Source organism: Phoenix dactylifera, chromosome 14, assembly GCF_051530095.1.
Source record: "Phoenix dactylifera cultivar Ajwa chromosome 14, Ajwa_hap1_PhDact_Kaust_v1.1, whole genome shotgun sequence".
Classification (NCBI taxonomy): domain Eukaryota; kingdom Viridiplantae; phylum Streptophyta; class Magnoliopsida; order Arecales; family Arecaceae; genus Phoenix; species Phoenix dactylifera.
Genome location: NC_143203.1, coordinates 28,526,685 through 28,550,953, shown reverse-complemented (window position 1 = coordinate 28,550,953; position 24,269 = coordinate 28,526,685). Strand labels below are relative to the sequence as shown.

The window sequence follows — 24,269 nt, the reverse complement described above, 5'->3', positions numbered from 1 at the left end:
TTGGGAGGCTCACCAAGCATTCCCTTGCCATTAGTGTCTCGGCCTGTGACATGGGCAGTAGGAGGGGGCCTATGAGTAGTGGACCCTACAGAAGGTTTGGACCCTAAGGAATTAAGGCCGGTGGGAGTGCTCCGTGTGTCAGGGCCTCTTACAAATGTGGACTTAGTGTTCCATCGATATAGGAGATCGTCTTGGTAGTTAAGGGGCAGGTATTTTTCTTTAAGTCTCTCTTTCATCTCTACCCAATCAGTTACTTCATGTTGATGTCTCCTAGCTAACAGATGTTCGGTACTTTGCCAGAAAAGTTTAGCTCGACCAATGAGCTTCATTCTGGCGAACCGAACCTTCTTCTTTTCAGACAAATTATACCACTCAAAGAAGTGGTCCATCTCGCGTAACCAATCGGAAAAAACCTTCGGATCAAGACGACCATCAAAAGTGGGGGCTTCAACCCTAATGCCTCGCATTACATTTTCATCAGGATCACGAGGTTCTCTGGGTTCTACGGTATGTCGGTGACCTCTATCAACATGAGGAATGGGACCAGGTCCTCTAGGGCGAGGGAAGGCATAATGGTGACCTGGAACAAACCTATTATCAAAGTGGTCCTGCCGAACCGAGGCTTGTTGTTCTAGGATGTCGTCCTCATCAACACCCGGTAAATGGGGAGTACTAGCTCTTTGGGATCCAATAACCCTTTGAAGTGAAACCTCAATTGAATCGAGTCGGGCATTAACCTGGGTGGACATTGTGGTTAGGTCATGAATTTGGGCGTTGTTTGCTTGGACTTGGGCATTGGTATTTTGGACTTGAATATTAGTGTCGTGGATAGCTTTTAATAGGGCTTCGATTTTGGAATCCATGCCTAATTGGGACTTAGGATGAGATGCGACACAACCACTACGTAGATGCATAAAATGAATAACAAAATGTATGATCCTACCAACTATAGAGGTTCCTAAGTAGACCTAATGCATGAAAGTAATTTAATATAGCAAGGTATATGCTCAATATAATCGGAAGCTAACTCAAGCAATTGAAATTGGCTTTGAATTACGTAATAAATTCAGATAAGTAGTTGCAGTCAAATAGTACTAGTTTTCAGTGCGTTGCAGGGCTGCACAGAGCCTAAAAGAACTCCCAAAGATTAGATAGCCCTAAAATTAATAACAAAGATAGGCCACTAGTAGGGTTTTGGTGTTGTTTGGAGTGGATGTGTTGAATTTTCAGGAAGCAATATCAATAGAGCACTTAAGAGTTAATTAATTCTAAATTTAGACAAACAAATAGAATTTGTAGTAAGGGAAGAAACCTGATCTGGGTTGGGGTGACAACCAGAAGCAAATAGCGCGAATCGGGTCTGAGCACAGCAACTCGGTGGACTTGATATCAGCAACTTGGGGGCCAGAGCTGATTGAGGCCTGTGCTTGCCGAAGATGTTCCAGCTGAGATGATGCTGGGAAGAAGGTCACGGCGTTGCAGGGTCCGGTGGTGGTGGTCGGAGCAACTGTTGGCAGGGAGGAGCTGATGCAGGACGGTTGGAGCGGTCTGCGGTGATGACTGTCAGAGCCGACAGTGGTGGTGCAGCAGTCGACGGCGGCGACGGCAATGCGGCGGCGCGGCGGTGAGAGCAACCCGGCGGCGCGGCGGTGCGGCAGCAACTTAGCAGCGGCGAGCGGCAGTAAAGAGTTGCAGGGGCAGCGCGCAGCGCAGGGGTGCAGCAGCAGGCGTGGCAGCGGCGGTGGGGAGCGAGCGGGGAGCGCTGACAGCAGTGGAAGGCCGAAGTTGACGGTGGTGGGAGGGCGGAAAACGGTGGTGGTGGTGGACTCGGCCGGGCCGATGAATGCCGGCGGAGTGACACAACTATGGTAGAGGAAAGAGACGGGAGATGTGGTGACGCGGAAGAATTGACGGCGGCAGCGGTGGCGGTGGGCGGAGGTGTTGACGGCGGAGAGGAAACAGTGTGGGGTTGACGGGGGACGGTGGTCGGAAGAGAAGAAGAAAACGAAACCAGGGAATCGGGAAAATAAAAAAGGAAGGAGGAAACCTCCCGCACGTGCGCGACTTACGCGTCACGTGCGTCAACCAGTTTTTTTTTTTTTTTTTTTTTAACTCAAGTCGGGTTGTCGGGTTATCGGGTTAACAGACCCAACCCACTAGGACAGTCCGACCCGCAATTTTTTTTTTTTTTTTGAAATGACTCGGGTTAATGGATAATGGGTTAACGGGCTAACGGGTGCAGACCTTACCTGTACTGTAGATCATCTTCAACCTTCAACCGTCCGCTCGCTTCCGCCGGATCTCGCCTGATTTTGCGGCGGTGGTTGCGGGGAGGTGTTGCGCCGGCGGAAGAGGGTGCTGGTGCAGCAGTGATCGGGGCGGCGACGTCCTTCACTTGGATCCGGCCACGGTCGGTGGCAGCAAAATGCTTTCGAGACCTCCGGGAAGCACGGCGGCGACCGAAGGCGAATCGGCGGCGATCAAAGGTAAATCGGCGGCGCGGCGAAACGGTGGCGGTGGATGATGCTTTCACAGTGATAGGAGGCCGGCTTATTTGCCTCCCGGGCTGCCTTGGGGGTTTCCGGCGACCGAGCCTTCCTTCTCTGCGTGAGATCCGACAGAGGAGGACGGCCAAGAAAGGGTGAGAGCGTCGGAGGCAGCGGCGGAGGGAAATGAAGGCGGCGACGGCGTCTTGCGAAGGAGCTCTGTGGATCGACGCCGGGTAGCAGCCGACCGACAGGAGGGTTTCACTTCTTTTTTCTTCACAGCGGGTGAGGTGATGAATAGGGAAGAGAATAAGGAAGAAATGGAGTGACCCTTCTTCTTCGGGGTGCGTGCCGTGCGACGACCTTCCGTGCGTTCCGGCGTTTGCGGTGCAAATGATCTAGCAAAATACAGGTGAGGAAAAGGCCGAAAAGGAATCGGCGGGGGTCCGTCCATAAACCGGATCCTTCGACTTCAGCAACAGAGGCAAAGTCAGCCCTGCTCTGATACCAAAGCTGACGCAGGACGGATGTAGGGATTGGAATGCAGAGAGAAAGAGGAGAGAAAGAGGGGAAGAAGAAGAGAAAGAGGAGAGGAGAGGAGGAAGAAGAAGATTAATTTTCATGCAATCATTCATTCATTAAACCCTAAACATCAGGATGGACCCATATATATAGGGTCACAAAATAACAAATAACCCCTACAAATAAAATAATTCCAAAAAGCTCCTAAAATGACAATATGCAAATAAACCCAAATGACAATATGTAAATAAACCCAATCAACATAAAATAAATCAATCTAAAATAAAATCAGGCTGGCTGAATCGGCTGGAACCCGCTGAGCTGGCTGGATCCTGTGGCGACCGGCTGACCTGGCACTGGTGTCCGCACCAATAACTTTGGATAAAACCGAGGTGTCGTTCTCCTCAGACCAGCAATTATAGTGGCACTGCAGGTAATACGTGATCAATGTGATTGCCGCCGTTGCGTGCTACTCGCACGATTGTTACCACGTAAATGTGGTGCCGACTATACTATCAAGATACAAGCAATTAAGGCATGCTATACCAAATCAGATAACTGATTTATTTTCTGCCTTATACAAAGAAATGGAAAGATTCTTAGTTAAGCTTATTTTGGAAACTATTTTCTACAAATTTTCTCTTTTCCATACAGTTGCTCTACTTTTCTAATTTAATCATCAGAGGATCCCACACCAAAAATTTTCCGCCAAATAGACTTCTTGAAAAGTAGCGAAGAAAGAGATCAGTTCTTCCTCACCTCGGTCTCATCCGATCTCATTCAATTCGGTTCTCACCGGCTTCAAAGCAAGCCGAAAAGCGTTCCAACCTCGGTTCAAAAATTAGCAGCAGCACTTATTAGACCAACTTTGAAAGGGCCTATCATATCTGTTGCTGGAAAATAGACCCGGGGGCGACTGCGAGCCAAGGAGGAGGCGCTTCTGCTGCCGGCGCGGTGGCGGACGGCTGTCACTGGCGGATCTGCAAGAAGCCTGCCCGGGGGTTCCAGCGAAGGCCTTCGGATGCTTAAGTCAGAAAGGGGCTTTAGAGATAATGAAATTAATTTAGAGGTGTTTTCTGGCCCCAGGAGAACATGATCTTCCTAGAGTTCCCCCTTTTTTATAGGAGGGGGTGTAGCGGTTGCACACGATCGGGCATGATTGTGCAAATCTTGGTTTAAATGAGTTACCTTATATAGCCCGAGATTTCGGGCTAGCTGGCGATCGGTTGAGATTGCATGGATTTAAATATTGACAACCGTTGTGGCAAAGACGGCGGAATTTAATCCCGGATATGGAGGATTTGATGGTCCTTTCCTTAGGCGGACCGGCTTGACTGTTGGTGGAGTCGGGATCGGCCCGAGGTCAATTCGGTTTTGCTCAGCCGAGATCGTGCGTGCCAAAACCGTTCCTGCCGAGGTCATGCCTGTTGAGATCGTGCTTGTTGAGGTTACGCTTGCCGTCGGATTCAGATGCTTTAATTGTATCTTGTGTGGTGGTCCACTTTTTCCCCCATCAATACCTATATTAACAGTAGAAACTTTTCTGTTTGTTATCTTATTGTTTCATCATAGTGGTTATTATCTTAAAAGAGGATCGTTACATAGATTTGCAATATTCTTTGGAATAAAAACAACTTCTAAATTCAATTTCTGCACCCTATGTATGTATCGAAATTATGGTCCAATCAAAACCTTACTTCAAAAAAAATATTTTAAAAAATCAATGACACCATATATTTCAAGGTGGTTAGGCCGAGCAAAGGGCGTTGGTATTGCAAGCAAAATTGAGCAGTCACAGTTTGCATCATTTCAGCTCGCAAGCTCGTCACATGCCCACCAATTGGAGATGGCAAACTGAAGCTCCAGGCTTTCCACAACCACCACCCTATTAGATGGATGAAAAGACTGGAAAATGTAGAGAGAACGCCAAGTTTGCTGAGAAAAATAGCCGCGGCCGGAATGGAAGCAAGGAAGACTTTCCTGTTTTTTAAAGTCGGTGCTAATTACAAGAAGCAATCCACTTGGGAGTAGGCTCCCACTCGGTTCTCAAGAGATGCACAGTATTTTCTTTTGAGAACAGAGATACACAAAAAGTCTTGCACGGAGATCACGCAGCAGCGGCGAGAGGCCAGCGGACCCATCCCCACGCCAGTAGGCAAAAGTCTTAAAAGAAGAGCTCATGACTCACCGGGCCACACCCGCCACGGGAAGAAAATTGCCGCCTGGTAGTCATCCCAGCTCATGCCCTCGCAAAGGATCATTTCCCTCGATCGGGATGAACGCTACCTCGCGCTCTCCGCGTCCCTGACAATCCAAGAGAAGGCGGTGCATGATTGCTGCCACCACCTTTCCGAGCGTGTATAAGTACGACATCTCGCTGCTACGATATTCTCATACTAATATAAATGCCATGTCCCCTTCTTTATGTTTTGTCCGCCGCTCGAATGCCGCCCTTTTCTTCGCTGCTGCTTTGCCGCCGCCTACGCATCGTTGGCATCGAGAGGGTAGCAGGTGTCCTCGCCTCCGGTGCTCCACAGGAAATGCGCGTAGTTGGCGGCGTGGACGGTGTTGCCGGGATCCGCGGCGATGGCTTCCAAGTAGCTCTCCTCCGCCGCTGCCAGATCCTTCCGCGCTAGCCACAGGAAGCTCGCATAACGGCTGAGCGCCTCCGCGTCCACCGGCTCCGTTCGCACCGCCCTCTTGAAGTAATGCTCGGCCCTGCAAATGCCATCACCCAACACCATTGTTCTATCTTCTCAGACAGACCAAACCAAAAATAAGCCAACAAACAAGTCCCACCGTAATACACCATCAAACAATCTCCACAGGTAATTTCGTCGAATAGGTGCGAAGAAGAAGGCACCACTAATAATAATCGACGGCTAAAACGTAAACCAAGAAAATGTAGGACTGCCGAAAAATGGGGTCGAAACGACCTGCCGAGCATTCGAGCTCCAAAAGAAATACTCAATCCCCGGAACTGTTATGCGACACCAAACCAAGGGATCAAGTGATTATTAATTATTATGAGTACTTAGAAAATTAGATCACCTGTCGTGGTCGTGGAGGACGAGATAGAGGAACTGGGCGAAGTTGGAGAGGAGGAGGGGATTGTCGGGCTCTTGGGCCAGAAACTGCTCGTAGTTGAGCTCCGTCCGCAGGTAGTCCGAGCACTCATCCGGTTCCAACTCCACCGTAACGGGCGACACCAGCCGCTTCAACGTGTCGGGGTCCATCAGCGCCCCGTCCCTCGAGCTAGCTTGCATACTAGAAGCTTCCTCCACTGTTTTGCTCCAAGTCCTTGCCGCCTCCTCTTCCACTGCAGCGGACGAATTCTCCTCCTCTCCGCCTCCTGTCGCCGGGGCCGTCGCGATCCCGTCGGGAGGAATCGTGTGGCTGCGGTACGACGACGAAGAGGATCCGTCGGAGCGTCCGTCATCCGTGGCCCCCGCCACCGGCCTCACCTTCCGTCCGCCGCCTCCGCCGCTCCCTCCGACGGCGGCCGTTCTCCCGGTGACTGAGAATGTTTTGATGGAGGAATGATCGAACCTCGGCTGGTTTTTACTCTCCTGCTGGTGCTGGGTGATGACGGCGGCCGATCGGTGGGGCGGCGCAAAATTGGGCGCGGCGATGGCGGAGTGGCCCATGGAGTAGACGGTGTAGTTGGCAAGGAGGAGCATGAGGGAGACCATGAGGGTCGGGGTGCAGGAGAAGATCCGCTGAAAGAGCCAGACGAAGGAAGCATGGATCTCCTGCTGGACCCTGGCTAGGATCCCCTGGATATCCTCGTAGAAGAGGGTCTGTCGCATTTGCAGGGCGAAGCTATGAAGCTCCTGGACGATGAACACCATGGAGGAGAAGGCCTTCTTCACGGAGCAGCAAGTCGCCTCCCTCAACGAGGACCCCTCCACCCACCGCTGCTGCTTCTTCCGCTTGATAATACGCAGCGAGAGCGGCAGATCCACGCTGTTGGCATTCCGCTCCATGCTAGCCGGCCAGTCCGGCGGCTCCAGCCAGCCGGAGAGACAGGGGTGATCGGCCGAGGGCTCAGAGGAGGATAGTAGGGAAGAAGAAGAAGAAAAAGAGTAGGAGGTGGAGGAGAAGGCATCATCATAGCTAGTACTAGCGCCGCATCTGCTCTCTGCTTCTTGATTTCTCCTAGATTCAGAGTGGATCCTGGATTCCGTGCCATCGTCTTCCTCTAGTTGCTCGAGTTGGAAGGCTAATTCCTGGAGCCTCGTCACGAATTCCTCCTCGTCGTCGTTGTTATAAGCGAAACTTTCAAGGCTCGCGCTGGAAGCCCTCCGTAGGTTTTGCTCTGTTCTTCGCCTTCCCCTTCCTTTCAGGATCTCCGAGGATCGATTCCTGGGCAGCAACCTGGACCCGAGGAAGGGCGATCGGCGGTGGTGGTCGGCGACGTGATACGGGAGGGTGCGATCGCCGGAGATGATGCCTCCACCTCCCCAGGAGCAGAGGGGGGAGAAAAAGGAGGCCAAAATGTGGGAGGAAGAAGAGGGGGCATGGGCGGGCAACAGCTGCGACGACCAATGCGAGCAGGTCCCAGCGACCTGAACTCCCATTTCCGGCCACCCCAATCGAAACCCAGGCCTTCCAAAGTAAGATGGACTTCAGAAAAAAGCAAACAGAGGCAAGGTCAAGCAAGCATGCATCGAATAGATGGATCCAGGAGCACAGCTGGAGGCAAGAAGGAACTGAAAGAAAAATTAGACCGAGAAGGAATTAATCTTCACCGGGACCGAGTCGATGCTCGGCCCCGATGCCGATTTATTTCCACCCACCGGAGGAAGACGACGACGACTGGCCTGGATGACTGCTGGAATCACCCGAACCGCCTCACGTACCAACGCTCCTCCGCTCTTCTCTATGGCCTCGCAGCCTGGCATGCCCGCTCTCCCATATATGGAGAGAGCGAGAGAGAGAGAGAAGCGAAAATGCCTAGCAATTTCACGGAAAAGATCTACACAGATGACGTGCAACTCTGTTATTGGTCGTAATCTGACAGTCTGTGGGTCCTTCCCTCGAAAGACAAGGCGAAACGATTAGTTTGTGCCTGCCAGCTGCGTCTCCCTTTGCAATGCTGGTGGATTTCATGTAGACGCAGAAAAATAAAAAAATATAACATATTTAAAAATGTGGGAAAAACTAGGGAATACAGATTAGTACGGTGAGATAAGCTTCATTTTTTTTTTTTTGATCGGACAACGAAAAACCACTAGATATTTGTTACGCGCGTCAATTTCCGGTCACGCGGTACCGGATAAGCGCGTGGTGAAAGACGTGAATCCTCCAAGCTTCTCCTCCGCTCCGACCAACCACGTGTCCATCACAAACTAGGAGCTTTGCGGCCACTTGACTCACCAGCGTTGGATGCTGTTTGTTATGGCCGCCTCTTCTTTGATGCAGGTATCTGTAGTCTTCACCAATTACCTCCACGGTCCCTCCTTTTCTTTTGTTTCCTTTTTGCCAGGACAAAGACTCCTGTGGAATGTTCCAAGTTACCAATAAGCTAGCCGGTCATTATGAACCGGCAGGTGTTCCATGATCACACATCTCCGGTTAACAACTAAAGATTCTGAATTCGGTCCTTAAACTGTATCAAAACCTAGTCTTAATCATGGCACGGATAGGTCGGCCTTCTTTTTGCTCTCCAGAAGCCCATAATCAATAATATGCTACCTACTTTAATTTGATTCCGCTTGTCTAGAAGTAATGCACCAGCACAGATGCCAGGTGTTCGGAATAGGCGGTGCCATTGAAATTTGTACTTGAAGATCGAGCTTAATTTTTAAGGTTTAGAATCATCCTAGGATAAAGTTGATCAAGTTGAGGCGGTCTACAAAAGTGAGTTCGGGTCAAATTTTACAAGAACTACCCAATGCGAATCCCACCTCGTATGTAGATAAATTATAGTGTTTGTGTTATGATCCTAAATTTTAATGAAATATTTTTGAATCAAATAGGTCTTGATTTAGGCGGATCGTGCCGGGTTTGCTCGATTGGGTTGGACTTGACAATATTTATTTTAGGAGCGACAATGCATAACCTGCTTAGACTTTTTAATTTTTGATTCGATAGATCGGATCGGATTACCTGTTTAACGAAATAATCAAATTCGAAATTAAATTTTTGAGCCGTTTAATAAACAGGTTAGAGCTAGATTGATAGATTTTTGATCGATCCTATATCCAATTTGATCTGTATCTGATTCGACCTAATCGGATTGCCACCTGTAATTTATTTTCCTATTTTAAAAGAGTAGGGTGACAACATATCTTTGGAACAAGGTTGCACAAGATAGTAGGGGAAAATGGTAGGACAAAATTCATTAAATGTTCTGTTGGGTTGTACTAAGCATTCTTTCGAAAGTGGGTGGGAAAGTTTCCTTATGAGCAGAAGGTGCTACTTTGGGTTTCTCATGTGTATCTGTATAGGGGGTGCTATTGCAATTAGGTAACACACACGTGTGACACATGGGGAGGGGTTCACATGGGGAGGGGTTCCATGCAGACGCCGAATTTTTTTTTTTTTTTTTTTGCTAAAGCAAAAGGGGTAGGGGGGAGGAAGGGACAAGCCCACCCCCGCGTAGCAGCCCCCACTGGGCTCCCGCCCCGCCAGGAGAATGTTCGATGCGGGCAGAAATGGCCGTGTGTTGGGCACCCCGACCGGTTTTACTCATACCCTCCCCACCCGTGGGCCCGGCTCAGCTACTCCTCTGAGCTCTGGCTCGAGTCCCACGTGTGAGTACGTCACACCCGGCACGACCCCGGCTACTAGCGGTTCAAGAGCGGTCCTACACCACAAGTCCAAGCAGTGGCCAAAGTAGTGAGCTCCGGTCCACAATTTAATCGTCGCCGCAGCGATTCGAACTTGGGACCTTGTGGTTAGAATTGCTGTCCAGTACCACTAGGCTACCACCTTGGTGGCGAGACGCCGACTTTGCAACCATTTTTGCTCGCTTGTTAATGGATTGGCTCTCGTATGATGTGCCTGCGAAAAGGTAATGTCGGGGCAACGCGATGTTGCATTCAATTGGGTGTATAATGTAGACAAGAATGTAAAGGAAATATCCGAAAATGCTAAAGAATGGACGGCTCGCGTTACGCTGGGTGATAAGAAAAGATGCTAAATTATAGTTGCATCCGGTGATAAGAAAAGATGCTAAATTATAGTTGCATCCATCGGGTGACTAAGGCCCGTTTGGCAGAGCCCAAAAGTTCTGCCAAATGATGGTGACTTTCTGAAGTGATAATTAAATCTTATTTTGTTGGTTCAGAAGAATGAGATTAAGTTAAAAGATTTAACATCCAACAAGGTGCTGAAAAGAAAAAAGTACTTTAAAAAACAAAAGTTAAACACTTATGCGCACTTTCTCCTTTTTAATCAACAATTAATTTTACTTTTGAGAAAAATAAAAACAAAAGCAGCGTACCTTTTCTGATCACTTATTAGATAGTGAAAATCAAAACATATAATTTAGGCAGAAAGATTGGATTATTAATATTATATATTCTTTTCTGGATCAGGAATTCATCCCCCCTCCCTCCCTTTCTTTCTCTGTACCTACATGGAAGCAAAAGTATGCCTAATTAATTGATATATATATATATATATATATATATATATATATATATATATATATGGGTCGCTTTTACATGCCATTGGAAAAACCCGACTGCCAGAAGAGGCGAGAAGAGACGCTGGTTGCAAAGTTAAAGGGGGGTAACTTTAGGTGTGGGTCAGGCGAGCGTTGGGAAGAACGACGTGACCGCGGTGCTTCACGTGATCTCGCGCTCCAGACGGCGACTCCTTCAGGAGGGGCCGACAGACTCTCGCGCTAACGTCCCTTCCCTCCCATCCGTCTTTCTCTCCCCTGATTTTTGGAGGGCGAGAGTACGGTAAAGAACAAATATAGTGTGACCTTTAAAATTTATTTTTTAATAAATTATATTTTTTTTAAAAATATATATTTCTTGTAATTACGGGCTGCATCCATCCAATCTAAATAAACGATGTTAGCAAATCCATTTATCCCACGTAAAAAATCAAAATAACTTCTAAATAATTAATAAATTATAAAATTAGAAATAAATTATACTAATATTCAGTAATTTGAAAATTCTATTTTTACTTTTGAGATTTATTTTTATCTAATTCTTTAATTCATAATTCAAAAAATATTAATCAAATTATTAACTTAAATGGAACTTAAATGCCATACCAAAAACTAACTAAAAAATGTCCAAACTATCCTTAAGCAATATAATATCCACTCAAAGAGGAGCCATAAGGTCCTATGAGTTTGGAGCTTGATCTTGATGAATCATCTGACAAGAGTTATATGCTAAGAAAAAAATAATTTTGATCTCTCAAATGAGTGGATATTTTTAAAATTTTCTACTATAGAAAACTAGCATCATGAGTTTTATCGCTTGAGACAGCTTGTTCATGATCCAAGTCAAACCATGGAATTGCAGCTGATGCATGCTGGTCCAAAAGGATCCGTTTAATTTTTGTATGAAGGAATTTTTTAAAGGTGGGGGGTAGATTTTTTTTGGGTGCTCTTTTTAATTTAATAAAATTAAAGGTGGGTCGTGACGTCCAATGCACATAGATGTACATGGCGTCGTGACGCATCACGCCTGCCTTGCGAGGGTGGGGACCCAGGACGGATCTCGACCTCTCATTGCGGATCGCTCAGGGATGCGGCCCTTCGCCGCTGGACCGCAGCGGGATGATTTCCGGCCCAGCTCTCCGCCAGTGCGGACGCCGAAACTAAAAACGCGCATGTGGTTTGAAACCCAGATGCTCTGGCTCCTTCTCATCATTTACTACAGCAAAAAAATCCAAGCCTGCTCCAATGGGGGCACCCTCGGACTAATTCTTTCCTTCTCGTGATCCAAGAACGTGCATGTTGCAGATGAAAGCTTTGGACATTACATTCGGGTCTGCATGTAATAAATTAGTCACATCCTTCTGTATGAGATTGCATAATTTAATCCCACGAAATATTTAAGTTTGCCCAAATCTTTTCCACGCAAGGTTTGCTTGAGATGACTCTTCAATATTTCAATTTTTCAATAACCTCGCCGCGCGTTATATATTATGCAAACACAGTTCTAAATTACATGACCAAACACCATTACAATCAAAAAATTCGAACAACCTGCATGCAACAATAGTCTGAATATACTTTATGAAAAGTAACAAAAAATTCGAGCTATTTTCGAGAAAGAGGTAGCTTTATCCACTTTCTTTCGCTATCATTTCACATATATCCTTTCTTGAAATAGCAAAAGAATAAGAATTTAGCTGCAATTTTTAGGCTTACTTGATACTCTTTGCTTTACAATATCTTGGTGTTAAGCGGAACAACGGCAAGTTAGATTTTTTTGAGGAGTTCAAAATCTGATGGCTGTGATCGTTTTAGAGCTCTCTCTCTCTCTCTCTCTCTCTCTCTCTTCTAATTACAGCGAGCGGTCGCAGGTTAATTTCGAACACATACGGCTGTAAAAATTCCATTCAGAAAGCAGGCCTGCGTATTGGCTTTTCAGATCTCATGCGATTCTGTTGGCCATATGACATCTTTTTACGTTTCTTGGACTCTATATCAAGGGAAGCATTAATCTCGGCCAGTCTGCACTTTTTGCACTTTTTGCTTGGACTCCCTTTTTTCTTTTTTTGGAGAATATAAGATAATAATTTTGACATTTTTGAAAAATGAAAAAGTTGTTTAATGCTTTAAGAGTAGATCTAACTGCCATGATCAATATATAGTTAATTTTCGTTTTTGAACTCTTCATAAGAGAAGAGCTTTCTTTTTATTACTGGAGACCGTTGAACCAACAATGATGGTTCAAGAGTTTTCTACTTTTCTTTATCCACGGCAAGAGAATGCGGGTTCGTGTGGGGAGCTCAGGTACATGCCATAATTCAATTGTTGGTGTGCGAGTGCACGCATGTCCATACGTACATATGCCACTATTTGAAACTTAACTCCTTCAGTTTAGTTCCTTCTGCTCGTTCAATTTTATGTAGCGTTCTTGGTAGTAATGTAGCTGATTATGCTCATATATGAGCTATATGAGCAGCCGACTTACCAAAAAAAAAAAAAACTTGACTTTTTTTTTTAAAAGAAATATTTTGTCCGCAAGTCTTTAATGTTAAAAATATATTTCGTGATTTTTTTTCTCAAATTTGTTCCCTTTCTCTCTTGTCAATATAATTCATTTCCGCCTCTCATCTCTGTTGTAAGTTTGATTAATCTTCAATAAAAGCTGGGTGGCTCCTTTTGCCTCCTCTTTACATCATAAAAAGAAAATATAAAAAATTGATAATGTGGTCCTGTTGGTAATTTTCGGGATCCTTTAGGTAGATTCTAATCAAATCGCTTGCTGGGAATAAAACATCTTGCCAAAATACAATGCCGACAAGCCAGTTGGAACTCCAAGTCTTTCCATGTTGGATGATCTGGTCGACATATAAATCTCCTTTAAATTTTCTCCCAGCTTGAGGCAGCCATGTATGAAGGTGTATATTTGTGGAAGGATGAACTCACTCCACTCTAGAATCATTAGATCAAACTCAGCATGGTAGGTTTTTATGGTATTTTAGATTTGTAGCAGCCGTCGCCGTCTTCCCTCCCGTTGTTCTTCATTCGTCGAGTTGGGCTCGGGCCAGGCTTTTCAGTTTTCATAGACGGGCTCTGGATGGCGACAAGGGCACCGGGCCCAACCTAGACCACGTATCGGCCCTTGCGGTACCCACAAGGGCACCGGCTTCCTTCTTGAGGTTTCTCCATCGCCCTCGGCGGGAGCTCCACCTCGGCGTTGCTCAACGCGTCGACTACGTGCGCTATCAGATCACATCGTTAGCCAGGTTTCCTCTTCCTGCCTTCCTCGAAGCCTAGGAGAGAAAGAGAGATAGAGCGAAGAGAGCGATGAAGGATTTCCAGGTGAACGAGAGCAGTCTCTCCCTCGCCCTCTTCACCGACGTCACCAACAGCAAGTCAGCCTCTCTTCCCCCCCTCTTTCCTCCACCCCCTTTCTCTCTCTCTCCTACTTATTTTCCAAATAATAAGATGATCATATCTGCTTCTTATGTCTCCTCTTTCATGTGTTCTGATGCTTTCATACCCGTCCGGTCGCTAATGAATGATCTTGCCGATGCGATCCCCCTCTGATGGTTGCATCCTTTCTCTCCCTATTTGGATGAATTCATGCTTGTCGCACCTTATTGCTGCCTTTAGACTAAAATGATCCGTCTCTATCTATAAAAAAAAAAAATGGGGGAAAAAACATTAGCAAATTAAGCTTATTTTTAAAATCAGAGCTCTCTGATTATAGCTTTTAATTTGTCATGATTCATTTCACAAAATTTTGTTCCTTTCTTTCAATAACATCAAACACTTCTTTTCTATGCAATGAGCATGGCTTTCCATTAAATTTATGTGATGTTATATGATTGAGGATGAGAATCCATGCAAAATGACACAGAAATGCCTCCAGAGGACGCCAATCAGAGGTGCAGCCTCATCGATGAGTCATAAAAATGAGAAGCATGCCTTTGTTAGAACATGCACCAGACAAATTATGGTCATCCTGAAGAAAGGAAATTTTACTCATGACCTTTAGAGAATGTGCAGAATCAGTAAGGATATGGATGAACTAATTTTGTTAATCAACCAAGAACACCAAGGAAAAAATGTTTGAATGAGTGTATAGAGATCAAGCAGGACACTGAGTCAGTGTAATATGAAAATCCGAAAATAATATTTTCGGCTCCAAAAATCCATGTTTCCAAGTCGGATATATATCGAACACCTGGATGCTTGTGAAGTTCTATGGTCTCCACTCTTAAAGACTGGTGTGGAGTTGGAGTCTTCCAATAATGAGTTTGACTCTTCACCTTCTTGTTAGAAGGGAGCATTTGTTCTTTCTGGTGTTTGGTCAAGGATGTAGGTGTTGAAATAGTTATGCAAATTGTTGTCTTTCTTATATCCTTAAATTACTTGGAAATTCGAATGATAAACATATGTACTGGAAGACCTTAAGGGACAATATCTTGTTGATATTTGTTTGATATAAAATATAAATTAGTTAAAATTGTAATTTATTCTATATATCCCCATATCCCTCTTTTTCCCTTTTGTCGAGTCAATCGCTTGGATATATGTCCGAGTCTGATTCTAATATCCATGCCCATGCAACACTGATACATAATGCTACAGTACATTAAGCACTCCATATGGCCTTGCAGATCAAAATGTTCCTTCCTATCTGAACTGTATGGCCTGGCAAAGTCCATTAAATATTTATGTGTATATCTATATGGATATGAAGGGTTGGTACTTTACAGAAAGACATGAAACGCACAAATTGTTTGTTAGGTTCCTTATTTAAATAATGAACTGATGGTTTCATTTCCTATAGCAAAATATTTACAATTATGAATATATTGACATATAATTGGCAAGATAAATAAATTTTAATTAGCGGCACTGACCGTCCTCCTTGCATCACCTGCAAGGTAAGCAGAGTTTTATGTGATGCATCTACGGAGGAAGGGCCACGGTCATTGTTGGGGTTCCATGACCTCACAAATGATTATCAGAGGCTCTGGCTTGGGAAGAAGCTTCAATTTCTTGTGTTTCTTCGACCAACGCTGGTATGCCCAGGTCTTTGATCTGTGGCATGAAAAATCAGCCATATATAATGAATTGCCTTAAATAAGCTTAGGGAAAGGAGATTGGTATTATTATCTTTTTCGAATGACCATTATGATCAGATCATAATTTTTATGAACTGTTAATTTTCAGGGAGCTTCTTGATGCTATGCGGGCTGGAAGGCTAGAACCAGAAGTGGCCCTTCTCAATGCATCGCTTGTATGTTATTTTTCATTTTATTTTTTAAGGCTAGATTCAGACTAATCTGTCCATGTTTTATTTATGTACAGAATACTGTCCTCCTTTCTATTTATTAATGGTAAAATTCCTGTAATTTATTCATATTGTACATGTGATACCGCGTATAGCTTTCTATTTGTTCCCGTGAGCATGCGCAGATTTTATCCTGATGCCATTCTTATTGCTAATGGAACAGATACCGGATGTCTTTCCTGTTTTAGCAGCAGCGCATAAGGCACTTCTTGCCAAATCAAGGGAATCACTGTCAACGCGTACTCTTCATTCGGAGCTAGTTTATAATTATTCTGGATCCAAGCATGTACTGATCTGCCGTAGTTCATTCCAGCTCGATCAATTTATCTTAGTTGTTCTGCTGAATAATTGCTGTGAAATTTAATATTTTGCTAGATAACAGAGTCCTTGAAGAGATGTGGAATTTCTGATGATACAACCTACATTCTTGCAGCTCGTTTTGGTGCTTCTCATGATGAGGTATTGTGAAAGCGCTCAGATTCCCAGCATGTTACTTGGAAATAGTTTTTAATATATGAATAATATGAATGAAGTGGCACATGTGTTATGACTTGTACGTTTAACATCGGAATGTGTGATTGCTCAATATATAACTTAATGTTTATTTTGCAGTGAGCAAATATATGGTAGAATTTTACAACTTGAGTGGAATTTTATGATTGCAAATATAACTCAACGTCAAGCAGCATTGGAAGCCTTTCAGTTAATTGTGATGTATTCTCGATAATGCAATACGATGATGTTTTCTCAATACTGCAACACAACTTTTTAACAGTTTCAGCTTCTAGTTGCATCTCCTTCCCTGATACCAAAATATCCACATTTATGAATATATTGACATATAATTGGCCACATTTATCCCCATGATCTAAAATTGGACTGTTCTTTGATTGCCCTACTTGTCCATCACCGGAAAGTTCAATAAGAGGATCGGGGCTCATCTGTCTGTAGTTAGTAGTTACATTATCCATTTTTTTAACCATCCTATTCTTTTCATGGGATGTTCAATCGTATTGCCATTTGCATTTAAATTTTCGATAGTCTAATATTGCATTAAGAAAGAATTTCAACTTTACTAGATGAAGGATATTGAGAAGCTCATCAGTGGCAAAGAGATTGATTTGGAAGAGTTGGAAGGGAGAGCTAACCATGCACAGATCCAAAAGGTTTGAATTTTATATGTTTATTTATTTATTTTGGGCCATGCTGTATTCTTCTCACTTTTGTTTTTCTCTATAATGATAAAGATGTTTTTTTTTTCGTTGACCTTTTACAGCACTATAAAGTATCCCCACAGGAATTGGCAATATCTTCCCTCGCCGATGCAATCACCTGCAGGATTGCAGCTCGAGATGCCCTGTGAGAATTTTCAAGGATCGACATGTAAGCTGGGCTATCGATCATTTGCTTATGGAAATTAGTATGTATCATCTGCACGCCTCTTTTGCATGTTCTTAACTGAAATTGGAAGAAGGTGCATGAGCATGAAATTGGAAATCTGCAAGATATGAAACCTTTGGCTATGACACTCGATGCATGATAAATTGTCAGATTAACTGCATCAACCAGGCCTGCCCTTCATTTCAGTTAGCTGAAAAGGGCTGGTGGTCTATCCAGACAGATTATTGAACTGCTTCACTTGGTGGTGGTTGGTAAGGTAGTTTGAAGCAAGGGTTCTCCAGGCTCTAGGTCGGGAGACAAGGTTAGATCCTGCCTGCACTTTTCTTATAACTTTATAAGGCTTCCAGATTCCTTTTTCCCCTTTTTTTTTTTTAAAAAAAAAGAAGAAGAATCTCTTATTTCTTCTGCCACTACTTTTCCTCTCGAATTGAAAGCATGGAAGCTTCTGTTCCGTGCGTCGTTCTACCGCTTGTTTGCAATCCTTGTTCCCGTGTATTCTCGGACCTCTTTAGTTCGTGTTATACAGCCTGTTTCCGTATCCCGCAATCCACCGAACGGTCTCCTTTTGTTTTGATATCGATGTCCAGCAAACTTATTAAACTCCATTTCAAATATTGTGAATAGGATGTCAATATCCCTGTTTGAATGATTTAAAGATGAAAATTTCCCAGCGTCCTGTCCGGTAAATCGGATCTTATCCTCGTAGATATTCATTGAAAAGTTCTACCAGGTAGAAAGCCACAGGAAGATGACGATTTCAACGCAGGTTTACAGCACGGCCGCGCGAGGCTCTGCAAACAAATTGAGCCGGCATCTTCTCAGAAATTTTGATCTTCGAGAGTGGTGGACTCCAATCACACTGCTGGGTTACATTAGGACCCCCCACCTCTATCCAATTAGACCGGCCCAATTCTGACATCTTTTTTAAAACAAAAATTATATCATCTTACTTGAGAAATCGGGAGAGAGCAGAGCTGTCCTTGTGAGCAATTATGATGTTTGTATGGTTATAAATGCAGTTGCTTAAAAGAAAGAGAAAGCTAAAAAGTGCATGAATAGCAGATGCCTATGTATGGTCTCTCTCTCTCTCTCTCTCTCTCTCTCTCTTCTTGATATAAAAGAAGGGCATAAAAAAAAGAAAAAAAACAAAAGTTCTCAGCATTCAAGTAAATTGTATACGGTACATTTTCTTTATATGATAAAGCGCAAAGGCTGCATCCAAAATAATCAATATCTACTGGCTTTTGAACACTATACACGCTCGCATACGACCCATGTCGAAGAAGCATAGTAGGTGCAACCCTAGCACCATGATTGCACGTTCCTGCATTTGATGCACGAAGATATGCGACTTGTTTACCTTCCTCTTCCAGGCGGATCGTCTTCCGCCACTGCAAGATCATGGGCATCAAGTTGGTCGTAAAGGGCAGCGCCCCCCCCCCCCCCAAAAAAAAAAGGCCCACAGCTGGCGCACATGGCCGCAAGATCGGATGTGTCGCCTACAGCATCAGCGAGTGCTCAGAGCTCATGTGGCTTTTTCCATACTCAAGTTTGCCTTTGCCTTTTTTTTGCCTTTTTGGGATAAAATTTCAAGTCAGTTTTTAACTGTGGGAAGATATACCTTCAAACGCTGTTTTCCTTGGTGAATTCAAAAGCAATCCACTACCAGAAAGGCACTACAGAAGACCTTAAAATATCAGATGTGAAATATGATACATCTCAAAAGCAAAATAAAGATAGGCTTGACTGAAGGACAGCCTGATCCAGCCTGCTATGTATATGCTCCAACTATGGCGAATGGAACAACCACCAAATAATACATGACACACATTATAGTTTTTCTAATTCTCTACTTACTTTGTAAAATACCATTATTATTTGAAAGAACTGACGAACATCCTAACGTGCCGCGACACCCTTAGCCGTCAGATCTAGACAAACACGCAACGCAAGCTAATCAACCACCGTTAAGTTCTGCAGCCGGAGGACACCATGTCACCGCAAACAAAGGAAAAAAAAAAAAAAGACGAACGGATAAAAAGGCATCTCACAGGGGAAAGGAGCGAACTTTTTGTGCTACTAGGACCCACACATCACCGACTGGGTGTCGGACGGTTCACGTGAGATCATGCAGCGTATATGATGACGAAGCACGGCAGCACCGCCCTGGGATTGAACACCAGCAGCTCCTCGTCCCCGCCGCTCCGCCCAGCCGGCACCACCGAGTCGAACAGGGAGGTCCCCTTCTCCTCCTCCTCCTCCTCCTCCGCCGCCGCCGCGCCTCCGCCGTCGCGCGCGACCCTCCCCGCCACGACGCGGCACACCAGCATCGCCCTCCGCACGTGCAGGTAGGCGAACTCGCGCTCCAGGTCCTCCGGCAGCGAGACGTGCGCGGCCCAGCTGGTAGCGTGGGTCGCGATGCCGTCCAGCTCCGCCTGCTTCCCCGCGAACCCGTGCCGCACGATCCCGCACGCGCTGCAATAGGGGCTCCCGCACACCCCGTCTCGCCCCAGCGAGCACAGGATTGTGGAGCAGTAGAATCTCAGCCGCTCGTTCCCGTCCGCGATGGAGCGCTCGTCGCCGCCGCGCCGCGACGCCCTCGACCGGACGGTATCGCGGTACTCCTCGAACCGCGCGAGAGTCCGAGGGGCGTTGTGGATCTTGAGGATGCGATGGATGGTGGGGGATGATTTCCCACTCCAGCCGGAGAGGAAGATGATGCGGACGATGCTGTTGCCGGAGTCGGCGTCGGAGAGCTCGGAGAGGGAGTGGTGGGCGGCCTGGTGGAGGTCGAGGAGGTGGGGCTTGCTCAGGACCTCGCCGCAGGCCGGGCAGGGGAAGACGTCGCCCCGGGAGGCGAAGGAGGAATGCACGGCCGCCGACATTTCGGGCTTGGACACGGACGCGGCCTTCTCGGCCGACACATCGGGCGATAGCGGAATCGGCTTCGTTATTGTAGGAGACGGTGGGGAGATGAGCAGGTGCGGGGATCGATCCTCCTTGGGCTTGCGGGAGGAGGAGGAGGAGAAGAGACGGCCGAGATAGGATCGAACGGAGAGGGAGAGGGCTTTGCGGGTTTTTGGAGCGGAGGCGGAGGAAGGTGAGGAGGGGGAGTGCGGGGAGATCTTCCTCCTCTTTGGCGGGGATTGTTGTTGGTCTGTATTGGGGTTTGGTGTTGGCGTGGAGCAGCAGCAGCCGAGGTTGAGCAAGAGGAGGAGGAATAGGGAGAGGAAGACGTTGAAGAATGATCGTACGGCCGCCATTTGATCATAGGATCACCATGAGGAGGAGTTGGAAGAGGTCAAAGGCCATCCAACGAAGAGGAAGAAGAAGGATGAGAGTGTCTGTGGCAGAAAAGACGTCTGAAAAGCAGCTGAGAGACAGGGCACTGAAAGGGAAGGGGGATTGCTCGTGGTTAACGGGGGAAGAAAGGAAGAAAGAGAGTAGGAAAGGAAAAGAAAGGAAGAGGTGGTGGGCTCACGAGTCTTGAGGGGTCGAATAAAGTTGCAAGTCGTCGGTGGCGAGGAAGGATCCCTTCGGGCTGTAATCTTTTGCGCAAAAGAACGAACGATCTTCTTAAAGCACAATGCACAGTCCGAACGCCTTTGCTCGCCCTCCGTCTCTGTACAGACCTTGAAGCGACTTGCTGCGCGATCCAACAGTCGAAATCGCTAAAGAATATCGATCATTCTTTTGCGCGAAAGATACAACCCCTGTCCGGGGATAAAATACGTCGTCGGCTGACCTGTCTCTGTATTTGTTTGATAACGTTACACTGGCGAACCTTGAATCATCTCTCAGCATTAATTAACACGAAGGCGCATATCTCGTCGGTCCGCGAACCAAATCGGTAGAACTGATGCCGCACTAAGCCTACTCTTTGGCCGTGGTTTGAGTCCGACTCGATGCACGCCCGGTCCTCATCATTCTCGCTTCGAGCTAATCGCTCCGATGAAAATGCCCGAGGTGGACGAGTCAGCCTTAGAACGTCCGCAGCGTTCCTGTGGATTATTTAGCTACGTCCTGCACGACGTGCGAGGCTTCCGTACCGGAAGAGCTCGACACATCGAACCAGGACAGACCACCTGGCGCTACATTTTATTTATTTATTTATTCTTGTCGGAGGATGTGGCATCAGCATCAACTTTCTTTATCCGTCGGACCTGCAGGGCTCATGTGTCCCCGAGCATGGAATTGCGACCGATCCCTTCATCCTTCGTTTCGGTCGCGATACACATCGGATGCTGTCATGTGGCGCCTTCTGGACTCCATATCACATGCAATCACTCTTTTCTTTCTTCCTTCCTCCTCTTTTTCTTTTTTTAACAAAATATACCCTGATACCCTGCTATCACTGCCACAACACGACAGCAACCGAGTCTTTCAACCGAGTCTTTTCTGGTAGGTGATGGTGCATAAACACTGCTAAGAGAAAATTTGATTGCTTTAATTATGGAGCCCCATGACCCAAAAAGGGACCAGGTTGAGCCCAAACTCTAGGACAAACGACTCAGTCAATCGATCGAGTGGAAGTGGAGAATCTGGAGATCCCGATAATTTTCTGCAGGGGAATGACATAGAAAGATAAGCCTTCAGCAATCCACTTGATTTTTCTTCAAACATGAATCAATAAAAATCAAATTAATAGGCATCGACTTGATGGTCCTTTTTTTTCCCTCCTTCAACAACAATTGCAATAACTCAGAACTAGATAAATCCAACTAAAAATAGAGAATTCGAAACAAATATCAAACTAGAAAAATTGGAAGGAACAGAAGACCAGACTACGGGAGATATAGAGATCAAATTCACTGAAGTGTTTCTAATTTTTTTAAAGATAGGATTTCAGTGAAGAATTTAGAAATAAGAAACCTAAAGGAGGAGGAGGAGATGGCAGAAGGAAATTTATTATCTGATCAGATTAATCCAAAAACAAGGAAAAAAACCCTGAATTTAATGATCGGCATGGGTCTATGGACTTCGAAATATGAATTAAAGAAAGGAACTAGAGGAGGATGGTCAGTGTTGCTGGAAATTGGACCCGGGGGCAATCTTCGGTCGAGGAGAGGGAGCGACTGTTAGTCCTCACGGCGGGGCGGCGGTCTGTCGGCGGGCGGCGTCCTCCGTCCGGGGCGGTCGGAGAGAAGGAACAGCAGGTCCTCGCAGCGGGGCGGCGATCCGTTGGCTGGCGGCGTCCTCCGTCCGGGTGCCTGCACACGAACCGGTGGCCGGGTTCTCCGGCGCCGGCCCTCCGACGCTCAAGTCAGGGAGGGGGCAAATAGTGGGGAGAAGGAGATAAACAGTGATTTTTGGGTGTATGAATGTTCCAATCCCCTCTTGAGAGGCCAAGGCTCCCTTTTATATGCGGGGGTCGGTTTACCTGTGATGTAACAGGGCGAGGCCGTAGTACGGCTTGGCATGTTGTTCAGGTCGGCGCTCGGTCAGGCGAATCATTGCACTGATGTCGGCGGTATGGCCGAGATCAGAGACTTATCATAGTCGACTAGACCCTGCTGGGTCGATTTGCCGTGGAGAGCTGGGGATCCGTAGATGTCAGGAGCCATGCGCATTTATTGTGGAGTAAGTCGGAGATCCGCATTTATTATGGAATAAGCCGGAGATCCGCATTAATGGTGGAGTAAGCCGGAGATCCGCATTTATTGTTGAGTGTGCCGGAAGATTACAGCGGCCATGCGCAATAAATGCCGGAGGGGTGTTAGAGTACGGTCCTCGGACATCGGGGTTTCTCTTAGGTCGGAGGTTTCGGGGTCGGTCGTCTTGTGGCCGAGCGTTCCGAGGTCGGACGCTGACTTCGGCTGTCCGGGGTCGGAAGTTGTACGGCTTCTTAGGGGCATTTATGTCATTTGGGGGGAAACTTTATTCCCCCCAACAGTCAGAAACATGAAGAAATGAAGAAGAACAAGAAGAGGCCACAGATCCTATGTAAACAAGCACAGGTAATCAAAGCTCTGCTCATATCAAATACCTGGACAATGACAACATCATTAGACATAATGGGCCGAGGGGGGAGGGAGGAAGAGGGTAGAATAATTAGAATCAGTCCATCAGCTCATTTTTTGCTTGCAGGATCTATACTGGGGGGGCCAAGCTAATATGTAATTCAGCGGAACACGAGGGGCGGTGAAGGAGACTGGTACTGCTCTTTAAATGATGGTACGAGTGTTCCCCGCATGACATTACCACCTTCAAGCAGATATGAGATATAAGAAACCTGGTAATTCATTCTTAAAGAGGTTAGTGGTATTTAATAATACATGCCACATCAATGCAAATCACAATTTTAGAATTTAGAGTTTATGTGACGCTTAGCGGATGCATGAAAGTTGAGTTGAACTTAATCATCAATAAAAGGATGAGTACAAAGATACATTTTCTGCATTAGTCGATAACATAACCTTCTTAGTAAAATGAGAGGAACAATCAAACATTAGATTTACAAGGTTTAAGAGCATGTCTTACCACAAGTTATTATATGAATCACTGGAATTGACTATATAATGATGCTCATCATAGAAAGATAAATAAATAAAAAAATTTAAGGGAATTGCAAAAAATCAAGAACTATCTTGAAGCAAAGTTGCCGAAGATTTTGTAGCAGTTTGGAGTTCAAGGTAATAATTTACATGCGCTGCAGCTAAGTTCAGTTTCTTGAGACAAGAATGTGACATTACCAGGAGAAAAATCTGATAGAGCACAAGCTGAGAAATCGACGTGCTTCATCACTTCTTCAAATAAAAGTATAACCTCGAACTGATATTGAGAATGGCTAAAATGAGGATAAAGGCCATTCATCACACTCTAATAGAAGAACTTTTAATAGATGCTAGATGTCTCGCAAGCAGTAATATGACCAAATCTTTCTGCCAAATATGACTTTCGAAGA

The 24,269-nt window shown here is 45.8% G+C and overlaps 3 protein-coding genes across 4 annotated transcripts; 1 reads left to right on the top strand and 2 right to left on the bottom strand.

Moving 5' to 3' along the window:
• Window positions 1–4,968: 4,968 nt before the first annotated feature.
• On the bottom strand, window positions 4,969–7,943 carry LOC120103651 (Tetratricopeptide repeat (TPR)-like superfamily protein). Of its 2 annotated transcripts, none has more exons than XM_039132232.3 (3): window positions 7,808–7,943; window positions 6,060–7,634; window positions 4,969–5,726 (listed from the first exon to the last, which is right to left on the bottom strand). In XM_039132232.3, the coding sequence occupies exons 2-3, from the start codon at window positions 7,586–7,588 to the stop codon at window positions 5,489–5,491; spliced, it is 1,767 nt and encodes a 588-aa protein (XP_038988160.1). In that variant the 5' UTR covers window positions 7,589–7,634; window positions 7,808–7,943; the 3' UTR covers window positions 4,969–5,488. The 2 variants fall into 2 exon arrangements, with proteins under 2 accessions (XP_038988160.1, XP_038988162.1); XM_039132234.3 differs by having other exon boundaries at window positions 6,060–7,616; window positions 7,808–7,940.
• A 5,827-nt stretch (window positions 7,944–13,770) lies between these two features.
• Window positions 13,771–17,487, top strand: LOC103715053 (EKC/KEOPS complex subunit tprkb-like protein). Its single transcript, XM_008802559.4, has 6 exons — window positions 13,771–14,033; window positions 15,844–15,910; window positions 16,128–16,250; window positions 16,340–16,423; window positions 17,044–17,130; window positions 17,241–17,487. Exons 1-6 carry the CDS (start codon window positions 13,966–13,968, stop codon window positions 17,325–17,327), a joined length of 516 nt encoding a protein of 171 aa, XP_008800781.1. The 5' UTR covers window positions 13,771–13,965; the 3' UTR covers window positions 17,328–17,487.
• A 1,572-nt stretch (window positions 17,488–19,059) lies between these two features.
• Window positions 19,060–20,778, bottom strand: LOC103715055 (zinc finger (C2H2 type) family protein). Its single transcript, XM_088710650.1, has one exon. It carries the CDS (start codon window positions 20,626–20,628, stop codon window positions 19,492–19,494), a length of 1,137 nt encoding a protein of 378 aa, XP_088566776.1. The 5' UTR covers window positions 20,629–20,778; the 3' UTR covers window positions 19,060–19,491.
• Window positions 20,779–24,269: the final 3,491 nt, after the last annotated feature.